Source organism: Melospiza melodia, chromosome 1 (genome assembly GCF_035770615.1).
Source record: "Melospiza melodia melodia isolate bMelMel2 chromosome 1, bMelMel2.pri, whole genome shotgun sequence".
Lineage (NCBI taxonomy): Eukaryota > Metazoa > Chordata > Aves > Passeriformes > Passerellidae > Melospiza > Melospiza melodia.
The window spans coordinates 101018064-101038306 of record NC_086194.1 but is presented as its reverse complement, the minus strand read 5'-3'; the positions used below and the strand labels follow the sequence as shown (position 1 = coordinate 101038306).

The 20243-nt window shown below is 40.8% G+C and overlaps 1 protein-coding gene across 4 annotated transcripts in view; it reads right to left on the bottom strand.

Annotated features, from left to right (window-relative positions):
- CTNND2 (catenin delta 2) overlaps positions 1 to 15813 on the bottom strand; it is a 640896-nt gene extending 625083 nt beyond the window's left edge. For 2 of the 4 annotated variants that reach the window (XM_063162752.1, XM_063162763.1), the window contains exon 1: positions 15643 to 15792. In XM_063162752.1, the coding sequence (XP_063018822.1) occupies positions 15643 to 15679 (37 nt within the window). In that variant the 5' untranslated portion in view covers positions 15680 to 15792. Of the gene's footprint in view, positions 1 to 15471; positions 15493 to 15642 lie in introns of those variants that run through there. The other 2 variants (XM_063162733.1, XM_063162744.1) reach the window with 2 other exon arrangements.
- Between the last annotated feature and the right edge of the window lie 4430 nt (positions 15814 to 20243).

Genomic DNA, 20243 nt, shown 5'->3' with positions numbered 1-20243 from the left:
CCACATACAGATTCCCATTTGCAGAGAAACAAGTTGTCTATTGTGTTAAAAGCAAGCATCAATGGAAACATAGCAGGCCCACACCCAAAATTCTTCCATGGTCTAAACAGCTTCCATTCCTGGTTTAAAGCCTTGTTCTTTGTTCAATATTCAGTAACAGTTAAACTGATACTACCGTCCATTAATATCTGAATTTCTTTGAGACAATGGAGATGTCAACACTTAAGTCAAAGAACGTGAATTATGAAATAAGCAGAACTGTGCACAGCTTTTCAGACATGGCTTCATCAGTAATGCACAGAATGAAGAAGTCACTTCCCTCTGAAGGCCGGGAAGTTGTTGGATCTTTTCTGCCCTGAGAGCACACTGCTGCCATCCACCAGGAACTTTCAGATCCTTCTCTGCAAAGCAGCTTGCTAGCCAGCCAGCCTCAGCATATAACTGGCACAAGAGGTTATTCCAACCCAGGTGCAAAACTTGGCATTTTGTCTTCATTGAACTTCACAAGGTTTTCTTCTTCTCTTTCCTCCAACCTGGTAACACGTTTCTGAACAGCAGCACAATCCTCTGGTGTATGAGCCAGATACACCATTTTATCAGTCTGGTGCATCCTCTGAGTTTTTATCAGCTGCAAACTTGCTGAGTGTGGCTCAGTGTCCCATCACTGAGATCAGGAATAAACACAAATGTTCAACAACACAGGACACAACAGAAACCCTTGGTGTACACTATTAGTGCCTAGCCTCCAGCTAGGTGTCATTGTTGCTGACAACAATCCTTGGGCCCAGCAGATCTGACAGTTTTCAGCCCATGTCAAGTGTTCATTTATTTCCTCCATACTTTTAAAGAATGAGTATGAATCGATTATGGAATGCTGTCAAAAATCTCCCATAAAGTCAAAATAAATTACACTTGTTGCTCTTCCTTCATCCTCCACGGCCATTTTATCTCACCATAGAAGCCCATCAAACTGGCAAAGTTTGTCTTCTCCTTCATAAATCATTATGACTACTCCCAGTCACCTTCTTGTCCTTCATATGTTTGGAAAGTGTTTCTGGGAGGATTTTCTCCATCACCTTCCCAAGGACAGAGGTGAGGCTGACTTGACTGTAGTTCTCCAGATTATCCTTCTCGACAGCAGGGACGATGTCTGATTTCCTCCAGTCCTCAGGAAATTCCCATGATAGCCATGACCTTTCAAAGATAATTATTAGAGATTTTAAATCTCACATAATTAGTAGGTAAGCAGAATTTTTAAAGTAGATGATGGGCAGATGCCATGATAAAGAGGATTGGTATAAACTCCTCCACTCTTCAGTGAGCAAATATGGCAGAAATGCATGAGAAAGAGAGAGATATCACTTTCTGTTGCTGGAATAAACTATTGTCTAGAGGACAATTCTGAAGCCCAAATCAGCTGTTTATTAGCACTTGATCAGATATGTTCTTGCATCTGTAACAGAGTCCACACCACAATAAAAGGAAAGGCCTTACTTGAAACATCCTGAGACTGCTTGATAGTTACAGATCAATAAGGAGATGCCAAACAATTTCATATTACCACGGTCATGATGAGTGAGCCCAGGTTTTCTGTCACTAACAGCACCCTGTGCCCTAAGTCAGGAAAAGCAGAATCAAAAACAAGCTAGCTAGTAGCTGAAAATATAGGAAACAAAGCCTAGAGCAAAGCTTAAGAGAGGAAACTAAGTGATGTCAGGGAAAGATGCTGAACTGTGGAACAGTCTATTGGAAGTAGGAAAAAAAACGATTTGTGGTCTAACCATTCTCTGAGTCTATAAAAAATACCTATACTATGGATAAAGGAGGTAATGTACTACAGTCACACACATGGGTAAACACAGTTGGGTAAACAAAAAGTCCTAGAAACCATCGGTTTTACTCTGAATTTTCTCTTCAGATTATATCTGTAGGAAACACTGTTGTCATTGGTGCTGTAGTTACCCTTTTGAGGTGTAAGTGGTTTGTTAACTCCACAAGCCTGCTGATTATAATCTGACAACCTAGAGGAACAATGGATAAGAAAAACAAAGATATGCTTTGAGCAGCTCCTAGAATAGAAATGTATAAAACCATAAGGAGTAATTTCCTTATGTACATGCTTTTAGGATAGTGATATTTAACATAATTAGAAGGCAGATGTTCTAAAATTCACTGTGAATTTCAATAGACCATGCTATCAAGGCTGACTACAAATATATAAATGGATCAGAGTTGAGTAAATTAGATTTCTCCTGTAAATTAAATTAATTTTGCTCAGCAAACCTTCTTTAATTATTACTTTGTCTGAAAGAGCAGCAGCTACAAAAGCTACAACTAAAGTTTCATGGAATTTGTTAGGTTTAACACATTTTCTTTTTCAAATTAATATTGCATTAATTATGGTTTTGAGAATGTATTCTATTACTACCTGTAAATTATTCTAGAACAATAAACACAATCCATAGTATGTCCAAAAATATTATATATTCTTGCCATCAAAGTAATTACCTATATTTGTTGAGATATTTTACTTTATTTAAAACTCATGAAGTGATAAAGGCAACTTTTACCTAATAAACCAACTACAAAGAAAAATCTGTGGTTACCTTCTGATCCACTGGGCCAAAGCCTAGGGTTCTCCACCACCTTGGCCCTTCTCTTTCCTTTTTGTTTCTTCTGTATTTTGTTTGTTTATTTCTCCTTACAAAATGAACACCAAGAAATTCTATATCAGAAAAGACTATATCAAAAAAAAAAAAAAAACCTTTTAAAAAGCACTGAGATATTTTCAGAAAAATATTAGAGTAGCATTAATGTTTTGTGAAAGTGGAAAACAAAAGCTGAAAGATTGTTCAAATATTCTAGGGCTTACCTATGCTAGTTATTTTGCTGAAACAATCTCTAATTACTCCAACATCAACTTTACCCTTATTAAAAGAAGAAAACCTACAGATGTAGGGAATTCAAGCATTTGTCCCTCATCTTCCTGCTCTGAAATGGCTCCTTTTTGCTTGAAACAACAAAGGACTGAAAGAATGCTATTGGTACCACAGCAAGGCTTGAGCAGAAGTTGTCTGTCCACTTCTCTCTTAGTACATAATGAAACAATAGCAATCTTTGCCTAGAAATTTAGTACATAATGAAACAATAGCAACCTTTGCCTATAAATGAGTATAATGCCATTCCTTACGCACTTTGATAATACAATAAAAGTAACAATGTAGTAAGGGACCAGCAGCAGGGTACTAGCTGATGCTTTCTAGAGCTTCATTATTCTTGCCAAAGCAAGTTCTAGTTTTGTTCTTTAAAATTCTCACAAAAAGGGATCTAGTACAGCTTACTTCTTCCCCCCCCCCACCCCTGCCTTGTTTACACCCTTCCAAATTACTCCCTTTTTACCTATTTTCATTTTATTAAATAGGTAAAAAAAGCTCACTAATGAAATTTTCTAGTTTGGACAAAAAAGCCTCTTACATCACATAAAATATGTTTTTACTTGTTTTGGAAAAAAAAAGCTGAAGTCAAACAAAAGTTAACTTTTATGCCACCCATGCACTGAGAGCAGTGTAGCAAGAGCTTTCTGCTTAAGCAACATGGTAAGGGCTACATGCTCTAGAAGACAGAGTACATAAGCAACCAGGAGCCTATTTTCATGCTTGCTCCTGACCTATTTTCAGCCTCTCTTGAGTTGTTTTCCCTTCAGCAGTCTTGTTAGATAGGATTTTGAACTTTTCAGCACAAGGACCATCTGTGAGTGTGTTTTGGACAGCACAGGTTCAACAGGGCTGTGATCTAAGTATGGTTGTCAAAACACTGATGTAATACAAAATAAAGAGCCACCACAATGTTTGATTGCTTAGATGAGTCCAGTCTGTTCCTCCATCTGCATTCCTGCATATGGTCTCTCATACATGGAGCAGTTAATGAAGCTGCAGCACGCAATTTTCTAAGCATGCCCCGGGAGGGAGTTGGTTACACACCACTCTGCAGAGGCAGAGGGTGCTGGAGCACAGTCCAGCCTGTGGTGCTGTTTGCTATTATAAAGAGTCACAGATAGACTCAGGAGTGTTGACCTCACTCTGTATTTCAATGTGAGAAACACTGGGATATTTACAGCGAGACTCAAGGTCCTGCTCTAATTTAGGGCTAAGGTCCAGTTCCATAACAAAATTCACCTACTGAAATTCAGTATCAATAAGAACCAAATATACCTCCACTCAAATACTGAGAAGTTTGGTTTCCTGTAGGCAGAATGGTAAGAAAGTTTGAAACAACAGCTGCAAACAGGAGTGCTGAAGGAACCTCCTGGGGCTTCCACTGTGAGCCAGCCTGCATCTAGAATTAGCAGCTTCGGGCCCTTCGCAGTATCTTTCTTCACCATAAAATTATTTCAGGGGTAAAGTAGTATCATAAGCTGTATAGCTTATCAAAATAGTAAAAAAATTAAAAAGGCAAGAACAAAATTCACAAGGCCACAACAATTTCCATGATATTCCATTTAACCCATTAATGACTGTTTCAAGACAACCAAATAAAAAGTCTATTCAAAAGAAAGCAGGAAGCCTGCCTGGCAGAAATAAATAATAAAGAGACAGAAAGTATTGCTTTATATGCCTGTTACACTTTGGGTAATATTTGAATGTCATCTTTAGGTACTATTAAAAGCTCTGCATACATCTTCAAACTTCAGAAGTTTTGGATGTATAAATGCTCAGACTTTAAATTGCAAGTCCCTTTTATTCTTCTCTTCTACACATGTATGAAAAATGTGAAGATTAAAACATCAGAAATATTGAACAATGTTCTATAAATTCATTCAGCAAGGTAAGTCACCTTTTTGAAGGGGCTTCAGAAGGATTCATCTGCAAAAAAGAAAAAGCTTTGTGCTGGCCTTCCTTTCTTCAACTGTTCCTGTGAAATGCAGATGTATAGCTGCGCCTCTGAAATACACTTTGTATCTAAAAACTGGTATTGTGAAATCAATCACAAGTCTCTAACCCTTTCCTTTCACAGACTGTGGACAGAAGTGCAAGCTCAGACATAACCATTCTTCTCCATGCTTCTTGAATGCATGTATATTTATTTGTGGGATATTGCCATTCAAATAAAAGTTTTAAAATAAAAATGAGAGAGAATTTGGACTCCATAAATTTCCCATCATGCTGTTAGGAAGTGTGGTAGCCACTGGAAACTCGGATTAGAGGAAGTTCTTTACTGCTTTTTAAGCAAAAAATGTTTGTTTTCTTACAGTGAAACAAGAACACTACAGTAGCCATAATAGTTATTGTACAACCAACTTAAGTGGAAGGCACAAGAGAGACAGAAATCCATCAGGGTCTGTATCAAGGTGCAGGAACATACTTAAAGGTAGAAAAGTCTACATAGAAGTGGTACAAGTTTTCAGTGGATGTCCCCATTCAGACAAAAGTCAGCCTCAGCAGTAAGTGGTAGTGACAGCACCTCAGCTTGCCTGTAAAATTCACTAAGAACCTTCCATGTTGGAATGATATGACCTGAGACGTGTTTTGGGTCAGCTAATGGAAGCAATATCACTGCAATAAATCTTCTACTATTTCCATGGAGTTTGAGGATGGATAAAATAATTTTATTTCTGCATTTATTCCCTTAAATGTGCAGCTTAGTGTAGATGATGTGAAAGAGTTAGAGACTTATAATTCACAACACTAGGTTTTAGACACAACATTTATTTCTGAAGCACAGCTATACATCTGTATTTCAAGACCGTGTCACTTTTCCATTTGTTCCATTCCTCCTGGTCAACTCATCTTTTTAATACTCACCATTCATTCTCTTTTGTTAGCAAAAACATGAATGCATTGCATAGTATATACAAATTAGACACTCCTAAACAAACCCATATGACCAAAAACCCTTTTTTTTTGTCACTCTGCCAGTACTATTTAGTTATTAAATCCAAAGTGGAACTAAAAGATCACATTTAAGTAAAGATTTATTAGAAAAGTACTTGAAAAACATGGATACTTGAATGTTATTATGAGAATATTAAGCCCTTCAAAAATCAGGAGTCCTTGCTTCTTTATTACAGCATTTTACTGGAGGCATGCTAAATACTTTATGAAAAAGTGAATTTAAAACAGCAGAAGGGGAAGAATAAATTGCTTTATTCCCAAGAATGCGTATTTCCATAAACTCAGTCACTTGTTTTAGGAGATCTGTACAACTTCCTAGAGAGCAATTCCATTTGATGACTAGCATACTACACCATCAGGTAAACTGGAACTATACTGTTCTACAGGTCACAAAGAATCTTTCAATAAGAAAAGTTAGCTAAACCAACTTCTATTCTGATCTTTTCCTTCACTTTCCCACTTCACCATTTTTATCCCCACCAATAACTCATATATTGACCAAATAGTATAAAAACTATTAACTGCTACTTAGTTTACTTGTCCTACCTGTTTTATGGTAACAGTGCAATAACTGCAATTTTCTTTAAAAAAACCCAAAAAAACAGCAAAAGTCTCCACCAAACAAAAAAAGCTCAACCAACAAACCAACCAACCAAAAAACCAAACCAAAAACCACAAAACAAAAGCCACTGAAAAACTCACCCCAGCTGTTTCATGACAAACATGATCTTGTGGAATTACTAAAGAGTCAAATGAAAGAAGGCAGAATGAATAGAAAAAAAAAATTTTACTAAGGGATATCTAGTAAAACACAGGGGTCCCATGGAATCAGTTTGATTTCTGTTACCAAATTCAACAAGAGTACAGCTGGGTTTTGCCTGGGGGAGATGACAACACTACATTGCTTTTGAGATTAATGTGCAAGTTGTGTAATGTGCATGCAAGAGAGGAATTTTTACATTTGACAGAGGTGCAAGTAATTCCATATGTGTTTAATGCACAAAAATATAATATATGCATGCATGCATTTCTTAAGTTCAAACTCTATTTTGCTTATCTGCACAAGGTGTTATGTTAGAACTGATGCACTTTAGTAAATAAAACACTTCCAAAAATGTATTTCTGAAAGAATTTGCTAGAAATTTGCTAGACTGGATCAACTACCTGTGTTAAGAGATCGAATTTGCATCTTTGCTATTCATTGATGACATGAAAACATAGCAGTTATGCCTTCCAGTCTGTCCCCCAGTCCCCACATTCCCATCCAGCCTTTTATTAGCCTGCTATAACCAGTATCTCAGATCTTTTCCTTTGCTTTGAACACTATGTACAGCAAAAACAAACAAACAAAAAAAACCCCAAATGAAAACTAAACAAAACAAACCCCAAAATGTAAAAGAAATTTATATTGCAGACTCTTTGGCTCCTTGACAAACATCATTGCTCCAAGTCTGTTCTGTCAATAGATCACCAACAATCTGTCATTTGGGGACCTGAAATATTTCCATCACCACTGATCAAAAGCCAAGTAGTTCCTCCCTGGATATTTTTAGGGGGAAGAGAGTCTCAGGCAGAGCAATCCATCAGCAATGTCAGCCTGAGGACTCCAGTGGGCAGAACACAGCTGTGAAGGGAAACCTGCTCCCCCTCACTGGTCAGCTCCCCTCTGAGTAACTAGATACAGAGACTTCACACACAAACAGGAAAATCAGATTCTTTGAAGTGGCTTTTTTCAGCCAGATTTCCAATTAAATGACACCAGCATCTCCAGGAGTCAGGGACACCAGGTCTCAAAAATCTGAGATGTCCCAAAATCCTACGGGTAGGTCAAGTTTATGTTGCACCTAACTGTCACCATCAGGTATAGTGCATTCTTCAAATACCAGTGTTGCACTTGCTCACAAAAAAAAATTATTAAGTACATAAATTTTATTCTGGAAATCAGACTAAATTACTTTACATATCTGTGTAAAAATTTTACCCACTCTAAGCTAAATTGAAGGCATTAAACATGATCAAAACTTGGAATTTTGGTTTACCACACAAAACCAGATGTCTCCTCTGCTGAGTTCAAATACTCTTTTTCTAATACACATGAAATAGAAGAAGTATTTATTATGCATTACAAAAATATCACTTCTCTTACTGACTGAAAAAAAAAAACAATACAAAACAGCAAGACCTATACATGCACTGTATTTCCAAGACTTAGAGATAGAAAAGTAAGAATAAATAAGCAGATTACTCTTGGTTACTTTTATGTATAAGGTATTTATGGAGAGGGAACATGTAAGCCAACTAATCAAAACTCAACCTCAAGAAAAGCAAAGAAAAAATGTAAAGCTTACATTTTACACTATAGCTTTCCACTTCATTCACATACAGTACTTGCTGAACAGATCTATGCTACATAAGATACATGGAATATAAGGAAATGTTTGTTCCTTGCTGAAATGAGGAGTATTAGCCATCGTTTGGGTGCTCATTATGAGAGTCTGCATTGAGAATTAAGTGCACAGGATCCCAGTGGAAACTGGGAACTTCCATGGTTTGACCAGAATTGCATGCTTTGGAATTTTTTTAATTGAAAAAACTATGTAATGACTCATATTAGGAAGAACTATGTACCTGAGAGTATTAAACAATTGCTTATCAGAATAGTGCATTATGCTTCACAAATATACCATGGCTTCATGAAACCAAAGATTTTTTTGGTATCATGAGTCTGCTTTTAATGCCAGTTCTTAAAATGTGTGATTCTAAATTTACGCTTTGATTAGACATGCATGTTCCTAATTAAGCTCAACCTGTCCATTCTTCTTTGAAGAGATTAAAGTCAGAGTCCCCCAAGACTCCTGAGGCTCTGTGCAATAATTTACTTGTTCTTGGTAAAGGCAATAGAAGTCAGAAGTGAAAAATAAGTGCAATAAGCTGCCAAGCTTGTCAGAAACACCTTCAACCAAAAATACATACTACTGAATCTATAAAATCTGTAAGCGACTATCATATTTATTATGGCAGAAAAAGAGAAATTGGTGTTGCCTATCTCCTACGCATTCAACTGTGGGATGATGTAAGTCATCAGTAAAACAAATGTATGTGCAGTAGCTAATTCCCAAGGTCTCTGGCAGATTGCAACTCTTTTTTCCCCAGAATGGACCAAACTTTATCGTCTGAAAATCATACAGGCATAGCTGAGAAGGATCTGGAATTAACCTGGTGAGCTGTAAGCAGGAGAGGACTTCCAAACCTTTTACTCAAAATTCTTCTACTGGGAAGGCTAACACAGTTAAAGGCCAGAAGTAAAGAAAACAGAAGCCAACAATCTTCTGTTGCTTTAATTGCAATGAAAATTTTGAGAATGCATTCTATATTTTTGGCACATACAAAGAAGAAATGTGTTGCAGCAGCTTACTGACCACAGAGAGAAACACAACTTCCCTAGGCATTGTTCTGGGAAAAGGCTGTGAGAAGATCAGAGAAAAGAATGAGAAACAATTCTTATCTTAACTCACTGCACCTGCTATTGTGAACATGTGGAATGTGTTATTGAGATTTGCTTACCAAAGGGTGGCTTCTTAATTAGCCAATGGTGATGGTGTTTTAATTAAAGGACCAATCAAGTACACCTGTAGCAAACTAAGATATAAAAGAGCAATACATGGAGTCTATGTAAGCTATTACCTGCCTGGAGGCTCCCTGCAATGATAGAGACGCACTATCACACTTCCAAGTTTTGCCCTTTGTACCATCAGATGACATACATCAGCACAGCAGTGGAAATCCACATATAAAATCACATTATTTTTCTAACTCAGGCTTCAAAACCATTTGCAGCAAGAATTCTACAACTCATCAATTACTGTCAGCCTCCTTCATTAAAGCACAAACTTTTAAAAATACCCAGAACTTTTTTGCTCTATTCACTGCATTTCTAAGCACACTAGGTCAGACAAGGTTAGGCACTGAACTGAAGGTTCAGGTTACCATCATGTGGTGATCAAGGATACAGGTGTTTCATCAGAAGTACTCAGAAAGTATCAAATATGACTAATCATTTTGTTAAATTTTTTCAAAATGCTCACAGACTAACCTAGATTTTGATTGGTAAGAATTCACTAGATGTACCACTCCACATTTAGTACCTACATTTTTTAGCAGCCCCAACTCCAACTTCCCACGAGACTTAAATTTTCTCCATCACACAAAATCTCACCTACTATGGTATCACGCCAAGAACAAATTAGATGATGCCATTAGGCACATTAAAAAGTTGTCCTGAAGCTTGGTTGGCATAAGAAATGTGAGAAAGTTATAGTGTAATTAATGTCTCCAAGTACCTGCTTATTTAAAGAACTGACTGTGACAAATGTAAAGACAACAACAAGGTTTGTCCAGGCAAGATTTACATGTTTAATCCTGAGGCATTTTCACTGTTGAAAACCTTTAAGTTGTTGTTTCCTTAGATAATCATTCTCCGACCTAGCTTTCTGCCTTGTCACTCTGCTTTTCACTGAATATGAACATCCATATCTAATGTCATGACATTTTTCACACAAAAAAAGAGCACGAAAAAGCTTTTTACTTTCCACATGCCAAACAGGTAAAGCAACAGTCAACCTCTTGTCAGGAAGAATAAATTTTTCTGAACAAGCAAATTTGACTGGGACAATAACAACCTGCTTTTGAAGAAACCAAAGCCAACATCCCAGGATTTGATTAATTTATGCCATCTTAGAAAAGTTACATTTTTGCTCACATAATTTTAAAACCACGTGTACATTTATAAAACAAAAAAAAACCCAAAACAACAACAACAAAACTAAACAAAAAACACCCAAAACCCCACCTCAAACAAACAAACAAAAAACTATACCCACTTATTGATCAGCTAGGATATCAGAAGCATACAAATTCATGAATTCCAGCATTTAGGTGGAAAACTGTTAAGAACAACTAAAAAGTTCACGTCCTGTTTATAACATCCAGTCATGTTTTCTTGCCTTTCAGATACCCAGCTTCAAAAACTGTAGAACTGTCTTGGGAAGCAGGAATTAAAATACCTTGAAACTCATTGTCTGGAGCCTTGAATTAGCTCTCAGACCATCCTTGCTAGTCACCCTTCCAAACTGCTTGCTGGTTCTGATGGAAAGCACATACTTTTACAGGATGAAGATGACAACCTAGTCATCCTACTGAGCTAAAAGTACAGCAATTTTCTACCAGCAGACCGAAGCTTATTCCTAATTATTTTCCCAAGCATCTTAGTAATTTGAATGAAGCTATCTAATATAAATCTAATATAACTGAATGTTTAAGGATTAAGTCTTATTCAGTTGGTTTAAAACAATCAAGAATCCCATCAGAATATATATTTACACTACCTGTTTATCTCCTTTGGCTCCCTTCAAAAATTCAGCCTTAAAGGGGTATCTTGGCTACTTAATTGAATAACAACTGACAGTATTTGAACAGGAAATGTAGCCATGGCTGAAAAAAGATGTTTATGTTACATTAAGCAGGCAAATTTAAGTTACACTGTCAGTAAAAGTAATTATCTTGACCAAAAGGAAGTTGCTCTACTGTGAAGACTTTCGGGAGATGAAGAAATCAATTGTAAATTTGGCAAGGAAAAAAGAGTGGAAGACAAAAACTCTGAAAACATAGGAGGGGAAAATGCAAAATCCTCTTCTGCAGAAAGTTTTATGTAAAGCCCCTTTGAGTCTCAGATGTTCTTGATTTTGGATGCTACAAGTCAAACTCTATATATTTGTGGCTTCTTAAAATGAATTAAAACAAGTGGAAAATAATAGTTCATTATATAGTAGAATTATTACTATTAACACAATAAACTGATACAAAATGTAACATCGAACACGGTTATCTTACATATATGAGTTTTAGAAAGTTAACACCATTTTGGCAGCTCTGAGAAGTACAAAGTTTAAGTTTCATTAGAAACCTGGGGGATTTTTTGTGGGAGTTTAGGTTGGGTGGTTTCTTGGGGTTTTTTTTCCAGAAACTTTAATAAAATAGGCAGCAACCAAAAGGACAAGACAATTCATTTTACTCCATGCTTTATATGTCTTATAAGTTATTGTTTATTATTATAATAGAATTTTGTAAAGTAGAATAGGCAGATTAAGAGCCAGTAGGATGCACTAGAACTTACCATGCCAAGAGCAATTTAAACAAATATTAAATGCTTGCTCTCATGGATAATGAAATCTTTCTCTGTTTCTTAGTTCTAGACTAAACTGGCAGTTTATATAAGAAAAAAAAATCTATTAACATGGCAACTGGTTTACATAGAAACAAATAGCATATTTCCTTTTCAATACTACTGAATTTAAATTTTGTCCAGCATAATGCCAGACAATCTGGTCAGGCAATCTGCTTTTACAACCCATTCACTACACAAAGTTAGCACATCCTGAGGGGATAGAAGAAATTGTTTCAGTGTGCCATGGTGCGTTCAGATTTCTTTCCAGGTGAGCCTAACTACCAAGAAGCCATCTAGCCAAAGAGTTGTGTGGTTCTGCAGTGTGTGAGCAGAGGACTACTTACCTTTCCTGCACAGAGACTTCCTATTCCTATGAGAGAAAGTACTTTTCCCAACATACCCCCATTAAAAAAGGCCAAAAATACATGTTTTTCCTGGTATAATATCTTCTGTCATGACACAAGCAATCTCTTCTTTAAGCAAATGTGGTTCAGTCCTATTTGAGAGTCATTCTGTCACTTAAGAAATTAATTTTCCATATTTAAAACTGCTGCCTCTATTAAGGTATATTGTTGACTTGTATGTATTAATAATTCTACTACTAAACTTAATATTGTACAGGTAAATAGGCATCCAAAATTCATCCTCTAATGGGATCTTACTGGGAACTTCAAAGAGAAGAAACAATCACTTTCATTTTTTGTCAAACTTCAGCTGTAACTTCAAATATCAAACTCTTCCTGACTTACAAGCACAATCAATGAGCATCAAAACCACAGGTCCTTATTTAAGTGAAGAGTACTGTAATAATGCATTTTCCTTATCTTGCTGATACTCCTGAAAACAGTTGCCTCTAGGATAGAAACAGATGCTTGAAATCCTAACAAAGATTTGCTGGAATTTCCACAAGTGATCAGCTCTAAAAATCATATCACACTGAACCATGAAATAGAAAATGTACCTGAAATTTAGTGCAAAATTTAACACTCATGAGTTCCGCTGATTCTGTTATCTGCTCCATTTACATGCCAATCTACACCCCTGCCTAAAAAGGCTTTTCTTAAAACGCTTAAAATAAACTACTCCAGCACTTCTTTCGTAGCATAAGTTGATTTTACACGTGTCTTGAGCAACAAATACTCAACACCAAACCATAGTCATTAAATTGCTACCATCTATTAGCAAAGGTAAATTATATAAATCAGAATTATGCAAAACAATTTTTTAGTTGCTATTTCTATTTTGTGCAACTGTCTGTTAGAGTTCATTATGTGAGGATCAAATTATCTTGGTACTGCTATCAAAAAAAACCCACAGCAAAAGTCAGAGGCTTGTGTCACTGATGAGCTATTTATTGCTTTTAACATCTCTTAAGGCACCTGACAAACAGAACTCGAGAACTGTTGCTGGAATCCTCTCCCAAAAGCATCTTTCTTACAATCCACAAAAAGTCATGCAACTGGCATTTGGAAATAAATACTTAGCTTCCTACTAGCAGCTTTGGGGGGTATTTCCCTCGGTAGGTATCCACAGCACAGCCCGCTACTCCTTTTTTTTCCCAAGCCTCTCTTATATAACAGACTGCAAAAACCATCTCTGAACAACGTGATCAAGATGTGATCTCCTCTTTTGGAACTACAACATTCAACATAACCACGTTCAACCCAGTCCCGAGCTATTAATCAACTTCTTACTAATGACGATGATCGATCGCAAGTTCTCTACAGTTTTGCAGCTGACAGTCAAGGCTCCCAAAGGATCGTGTCATTCACAGACTGAAAGGAGACAGCTTCACCAACTCAGCTCAGAAATTAGTCTTACGAGGGTATTTGATCATCGTACAATGTTTTGCTTAAATATCACAGTCATTCCAGGTGGTTTGGGTTTAGTGTTGGGGCTCCTCCCCAGATAACCTGTGTAAAGGCAACAAAAGCCCTAAAGCCACTTGAGTCTCAGAGGCCCACAAGTAGGATGTACAGCAGCTTTCTCTGGAGACCTGCCCTTAACCCCTTCGTGCCACATCATTTATACGCTGCCAGCTAACTAGGCTGTCTGAAAAAGATAAACCCAGCCTACATGAGTTACATAATCAGTTCATTTTTTAAGACAGGATGAATATATCCCGAAGTACAGAATGATTAAAGATGCTTTTCCCTCTCTTGATTTTGCAAGAGACACAACAGACTTACATAAACTCCGTATAATTCTGGGTTGTCCTCCCTCTGTCTTGAGGTACGTAAGTCTTGACGTACCCTATGGAAAGGTTTGCTACAAAGAACAGCTCAGGCTGACTCACTGTTTTCACTTTACATATAGGCTACCCAGAAAGACTTCGAAAATAAACCTGCAATGTGAAGTTTTTACTTTACCTTGTTACTGCCAATAAAAAGGCATACATGTTTTAAGGGGTACAGATATCAGTTACTACAGCCACTAAAGTTAAGAGCTGGGTGTTCAACAAAGAAGCCTATTAATTTCTAAATATTTCTTCTAAGTTTTGGATTTTTCTTTTCTGTAAAGCATAGGGTTAACCATGACACCCTGAATCCAAACAAAGCACACCCTAACAAAGTATAAGAAAATGTAACAGCACAAGATGCTGTATTACACTCTTCCGTGTATTGGTCCTTCCAGTCCCTCCAGAGGAAATTTAACATGGTTTCTAAAATTATCCCTCTAACGGGTTTTTTCATTTTCCTCCAAGATCCCCGGCCAGATGAATTTGTGTATTACATGTACCGCCTGTGCCGCTGCACCTCCTTCCTCTGTGGTGACTTGATTCAGCTGAAGCTACGATTTGACCGATCGATGCAAGCACATTACACACCAGAATAAGAGTAAGGTAAGGGTAAGGGAAAGAAAAGCATCTCTTCTTTCAGCCATTAAATATAGATCAACAAAACATCACCGCGCACATCGCGGCTCCCCTCCCCACCCCCTCCGCCCGCTCCTCGAGCGCAGCATTTCGCAGACGGTGCCTTCAAAGGAAGAGCACACACCCCACACACCCCTCCGCGCAGACACACGGACACACAGACACGCAGCACAGACACACAGAAACAGCAGCAGCCGTCGCTCGGAGCCGCCCCAGGGCGCGGGCTCCGCGCAGGGCCGGGCGCTGCCCCCGCCCGCCGCTCCCCGGGCCCCTTCATCTTCTTCTTCCTCCTCTTCTTCCTCCTCCCTCTCCCTGGCCCATGACTTCACCGCCGTAACGAGCACATTAGTGCAGGGCGCCGGGAGACACCGTGCCGCGGATGCCCTACATAAGCGGCGACTAACGTAGCAAGAAAGGGAGGAAAGCGATGGAGGGGGGAGGCCCTGGAGAAAGAGCCATGAGGAAATAACGCACTTTGTTACCTTTCGGCTGAGGGCATAAACACCGCTCCTCGCAGCCCAGCCCAGCCCAGCAGCCTCGCCGAGGGGAGCAGCGCAGGACCCCGCACCAAGAAGAAATATCACGCAGGCGGGAAGGGTGTGTGGGGGGGAGGGGGACGGACCTGGCACCATTACGGTGCCTGTCGTACTCACCGATCGGCGCCGATTCAGCCTGCTTGCTCCCAAACATATACCAAAACCCAAGAGCAAATCCTCAGTCCGCTAAGCGAGAATGAAGCGGGGGAGCGGGGCGGCGGGGGGGGGCGAGCGACGGCTCCGGGCTTCACCGCAAGGTCCTGACCTTGCCCAGCTGCAGCATCTTCGGCTTGCCCCCCCCCAGGGCGTGCGTGTCCGCCCGTGTGTCCCCGTGTCCGTGCGAGCGCGCCGATCCGGCTCCGAGGGGCTCGGCCGCAGGACAGCTGCCCGCTGGCTGCCGGGGCGAGGAGGGCTCGGCATCCACCGCCCCGCCGCTGGGGCGAGGCGCGGGGCCGCTGCTGCTGCGGCGGCGGCGGCTGGGGCAGGCTGCGCGGCGGCGCCGTAGCGCAGCGCGCCGGGCGGGCGCACCGGCCGCGGGATGTGGCCGAAGGAGACACAGCCGCCGCCGCAGCATCTGCCGCCGCCGCGCTCCCGCCCGCCCTGCCTCCCTCCCTCCTCCCGCCTGCCTCCGCCCCTCCCTGCCCGTCCCCTCCCCAGCAGGAGCGCGCCCGCCGCGGCCGAGGCGCTGCTCGGGGGGGACACAGGGGGGCGGGCCGCCCCGCCGCCGATGGGGCGCTGCCGCCTGGGCCGGGCGGGGCTGAGGTAGGGCCGGGCCGGGTCCCCCAGCCTCGCCGCAGAGGGGCGCGTCCCCGTGTTCCTCAGACCCCCGCGGCCGGGGGCTCTGATTTACCGGGGAAGGGGCGGCAGGGCGGAGGGCGCAGGTGTGGGAGCGCACCCTGGGGCGGGGGTCCTCGGTGGGGAGCAGCCCCCGCCGCTCCTGCTGTCAGGGGTTGGGAACTTGAGGTCGGCCAGGCAAAACGGTGACAGCAACAGGGAACCCAGAGCTCGTTCTCCGGCTCGTGTCTACCTCGGGTCTCTCTTCCCATGCTTGGGAAACCTAGGTGGAAATCCTACCGTGTTTTCAGAAGTATTCTTGCGAGCAAATAGGGTAAGGAATATGGAAGTCATGTTTTACTCCTGCGCACCCTTAACCCTTCGTTGAGAAAGTTGTGTGGAAGGCAATTGCAGCGCTCACCTGAAAGTTGCCACTCCACGGCTCCTATCAATTCGCCGCTCGGAGTTTTGGTGCCCGAACAAAACCACCCAATTTTTGGGGTTGTTGCCCGGGGTAACCTCTGCTAACTCACGCGCGCAGCGGGCTGAGCATCAGCGCGGCACTGGGGACAGCCAGAGCGCGGCCGAGGCTCTCGGCCAGCGCCTACAGCCGCTCATTTGCTGCCCAAAACCGCGGTCGCAGCACCTGCCCCGCAGGGAGGGACCGCGTGTCCCCGGGCGCCAGGGGCGGCCAGGCGGGCCGCTCCCGCGGGACACGGCGCTCCCATCCCTCCATCCATCCTTCCCTCCATCCCGCGCCCCTCCAGCCCGCACCGCACGGATAAGGCATGCCGGGCCCGCAGCCGTACCCGCGGCCGGGCTGAGCCCCGGCGGCAGCGGTGCGGACCGACCGCTGGTGGCTGCACGGCGACTCGCTGCTGCCACCTCTCGCTTGGCGTTCTCGCAGCTTCCCCAAGCTCTGCTGCGAGCAGGAGATTCACCTGCCTGAAGATCCCACTTCTCACCGACTTGCGGTGGCTACCCCTCCCTTAATGTCATGGGAAGGCCAGAGGCTACGTCTTCCCACTGCCAGAAGGCCGTGTTTTAGGCTTGAGGTCATTTTTGGGGGGGAGAGTTTATTTCCATATTTATTGGACCATATAGATGACTGGTATGTGTCCTTTCCCTGGGTTCGGTGAAGGTGGCCTGTCCACCTGTGACAAAATCGGTAAGTTACAGCTGAGGGTGATTCAGCCTAGCAGCATCCCTCAATGCCAATCCACATGTTGCCCAGCTACTAGGACTTGTGAGAAAAGCACCTCTGGGCTCAAGTCTAGCGTAAGCCCAAAACCTCATTGTCAGGTTCTGGTCTGGCATGTCTTGATGCCTACTGAGTTGCAGCTCTAGAGGGGAGCTGGCTGGTGGCAGAACACAGTGGCCAATCCACTCTTGTCTCGAGTAGGGAAGTGACCAACTAGTCCATTGTCCAAACTTTTGGTTGGACAAAAAGTTCATTTTTTCTGCAAAGTGCAAGACCCTGGGCTTGTGATTCCCAGCCTAAGAGAGACATGTAACTCTGAACTAACTAGTGGGTCACTCAGTAGTTACCTGGAGTCACTGTCTTACAGTTAAACTTCAAGATTTACTCCATAATAAAATTACTGGGTGCCGCAGTATCGTAGATATGCCATAGTATCGTGTGATCCACCTTCTGCAGCCCAGCCTCTTTTTCAGAGCTGAAAGGTCGTTCTGGACCTTCAATCTCTCAAAGTAGAGATTGAAAGACAAGAAGTAGGCTGTGTCCTCCTTCCATTCCCCCCCAAATATTCCCATGTAATAGGGGCATTTCATGGCTCTGGGGACTGTATACATCTGACCTAATTGTAGGATAAGCAGTGTGAGCTCATGAAGAATGAACCTAAGACATCTGATTCTCCCTACTCTGCCAAGGTTACCCAGCTGGCTATACTGATCTGAATAGTGAGTATGGAAGCTGTTAGCCTGGAAGTTAAATATAGTAACTATAAAGATATATAATAATGTAGACTCTCCATTGGGAAAGTGAGGCCTGGAGACGGAAGAGTTTTGGAAGAATCTGGGAGGTGTCTGAAATCTATTTTTCTCTCACTAAGTTTCCTCTTTTCACATCACAGTTTTGCATGAGAGGGTTTCCATCTTAAGATGCTGCAAGATTAAAAAAGCTTCTCCTGTTCCTGTCATTTTCTCCTTGATTCTCCCTGATGCATCACATTTTCAATGTTCCCTGTTACCACATGAGGTCAGAGAAAGGGCCAGGATCAATATGGAGAAATGAAACAAAGGAATTAAATCAGAGGCTCCATGTGACTTAAATCAGAGATTCCATATGCTGTTGTTGCTGTCACAGAGGAAGAGTAAGAGAGAACAGTGAGGGTTAAGAATGTGAAAGGCAGTGAGATCAACTTCTGGAAGAGGCTGCATTCCACAGAGCTCCAGGAAGAGGTCTGCCAACTTTATTCTCAGTGACTAAACCTCTTCTTCTGACAAGCCAAAAGCATACGTAGGAGGAAGCTGTTCACTTTTTTTGGTCAGTCCCAGACTTCTTATATATAGACAGTCTGTTTTCTCAGGCTTCTCAGGTCTGTACCTAGAAGTGGTGTATCTGTCCTAATCTTTGGTTAACTTCCCTGAGGGTTTGTTCAAGTTGGAGGTTTTTTTTTTCCTTGAAAAAGATGGAAAAAGAAAAGGAAATTATCAGATCAAGGCAGGTATTTTCTAGCATGGGAACTACAAAAGCATCTTTGCCATTTATATTTACCTGTTAGATTTACAAAGGTTCTTGAGCCTCCAATTTCTATTTGGTTCAAGTAACAGCAAGTAAAAATTTTAGAAAACAGAAAAAACTAAGTAATAACATGAATAGAGTTAAATGCAGTAATATAATTTACAGATAATTAGTCTTCCAAATGACTATCTGATACTGAAAAACAGTATCAGTAACAAATTTTCCAAGTTTAGGCTCAAGGGTTCCATCTAGGAATAGCTGTTTACCAGCGATAATTTTCCCTTTCTGCTAACTAAATATATATATTTTTCTTTGTGAAAAATTTCATCATGAGGTAAAGGATGAAGGTAGCAGTGGAGGAACCCAAGGAAAAGTCCATTAGTCAACAGTTGAGTCAACAGCCAGGATGAGTCATCTAAAATACAGGATGCCTAGATACTAGTTGTGTCTGCATGTTTTGTCTCAAATCATGTTAATTTTTGTTTGGCCCTTCTTGGAATGGAGTTTGGAAGCTTGAATTTTTGGACAGAAATAAAAACATTTCTTTTCTGTTTTGACTTTAAGAGTATGTTTAAATTTAAATGTATACTTCATATGAAGATTGTTGAGATCCTTTGTCATGTCCAGGTCCAGCTACTTCTTTTTTCACGCTGAAGTCAATGGGAACTTTCCATACTAAAAATGTAACTGGAGTGAAGTGAAACTTGCTATATGTTATAATTTCCTGTTTCAGGCAATCTTTAGCAAATCTAGAATAAAATTGGGAAAACTTGTTTTTGTCCTTTTTAATAAACTGAAAAATCAGTCAAGCATGGATAGTTTTGAAGTTTAGAGCAGTATTTCAAAGAAGTTCTTGAAATTACTGTCTTATCCCTTTCTAAGAATTATTTCAAGGCAAAATTATTGAAAGATATTAACAACATCCACCAAAATACATTTCAGATAAGAAAGAACATGTTTCTTGAGTCACACAGTATGACATCTTAGTGAACCTAAGCTGGAAATGAATTCAAATAATTGGTCCAAATTTCTTTTCTTTTATTTGACTTTGATGTTATTTTTAAAAATATCAAATCATTCTTGAATTATAGTAGTACTATATGTATTTTCCATTTCTCCTAAAATTTTGCAGAATATTGTATAACAATAAAGTACCCATAAATCCTGGGATGAGGATGATTTTCTATGCAACAATGATGATATGACCAAAGGAGGTTTGCATGATTTTATTCTCAAAAGC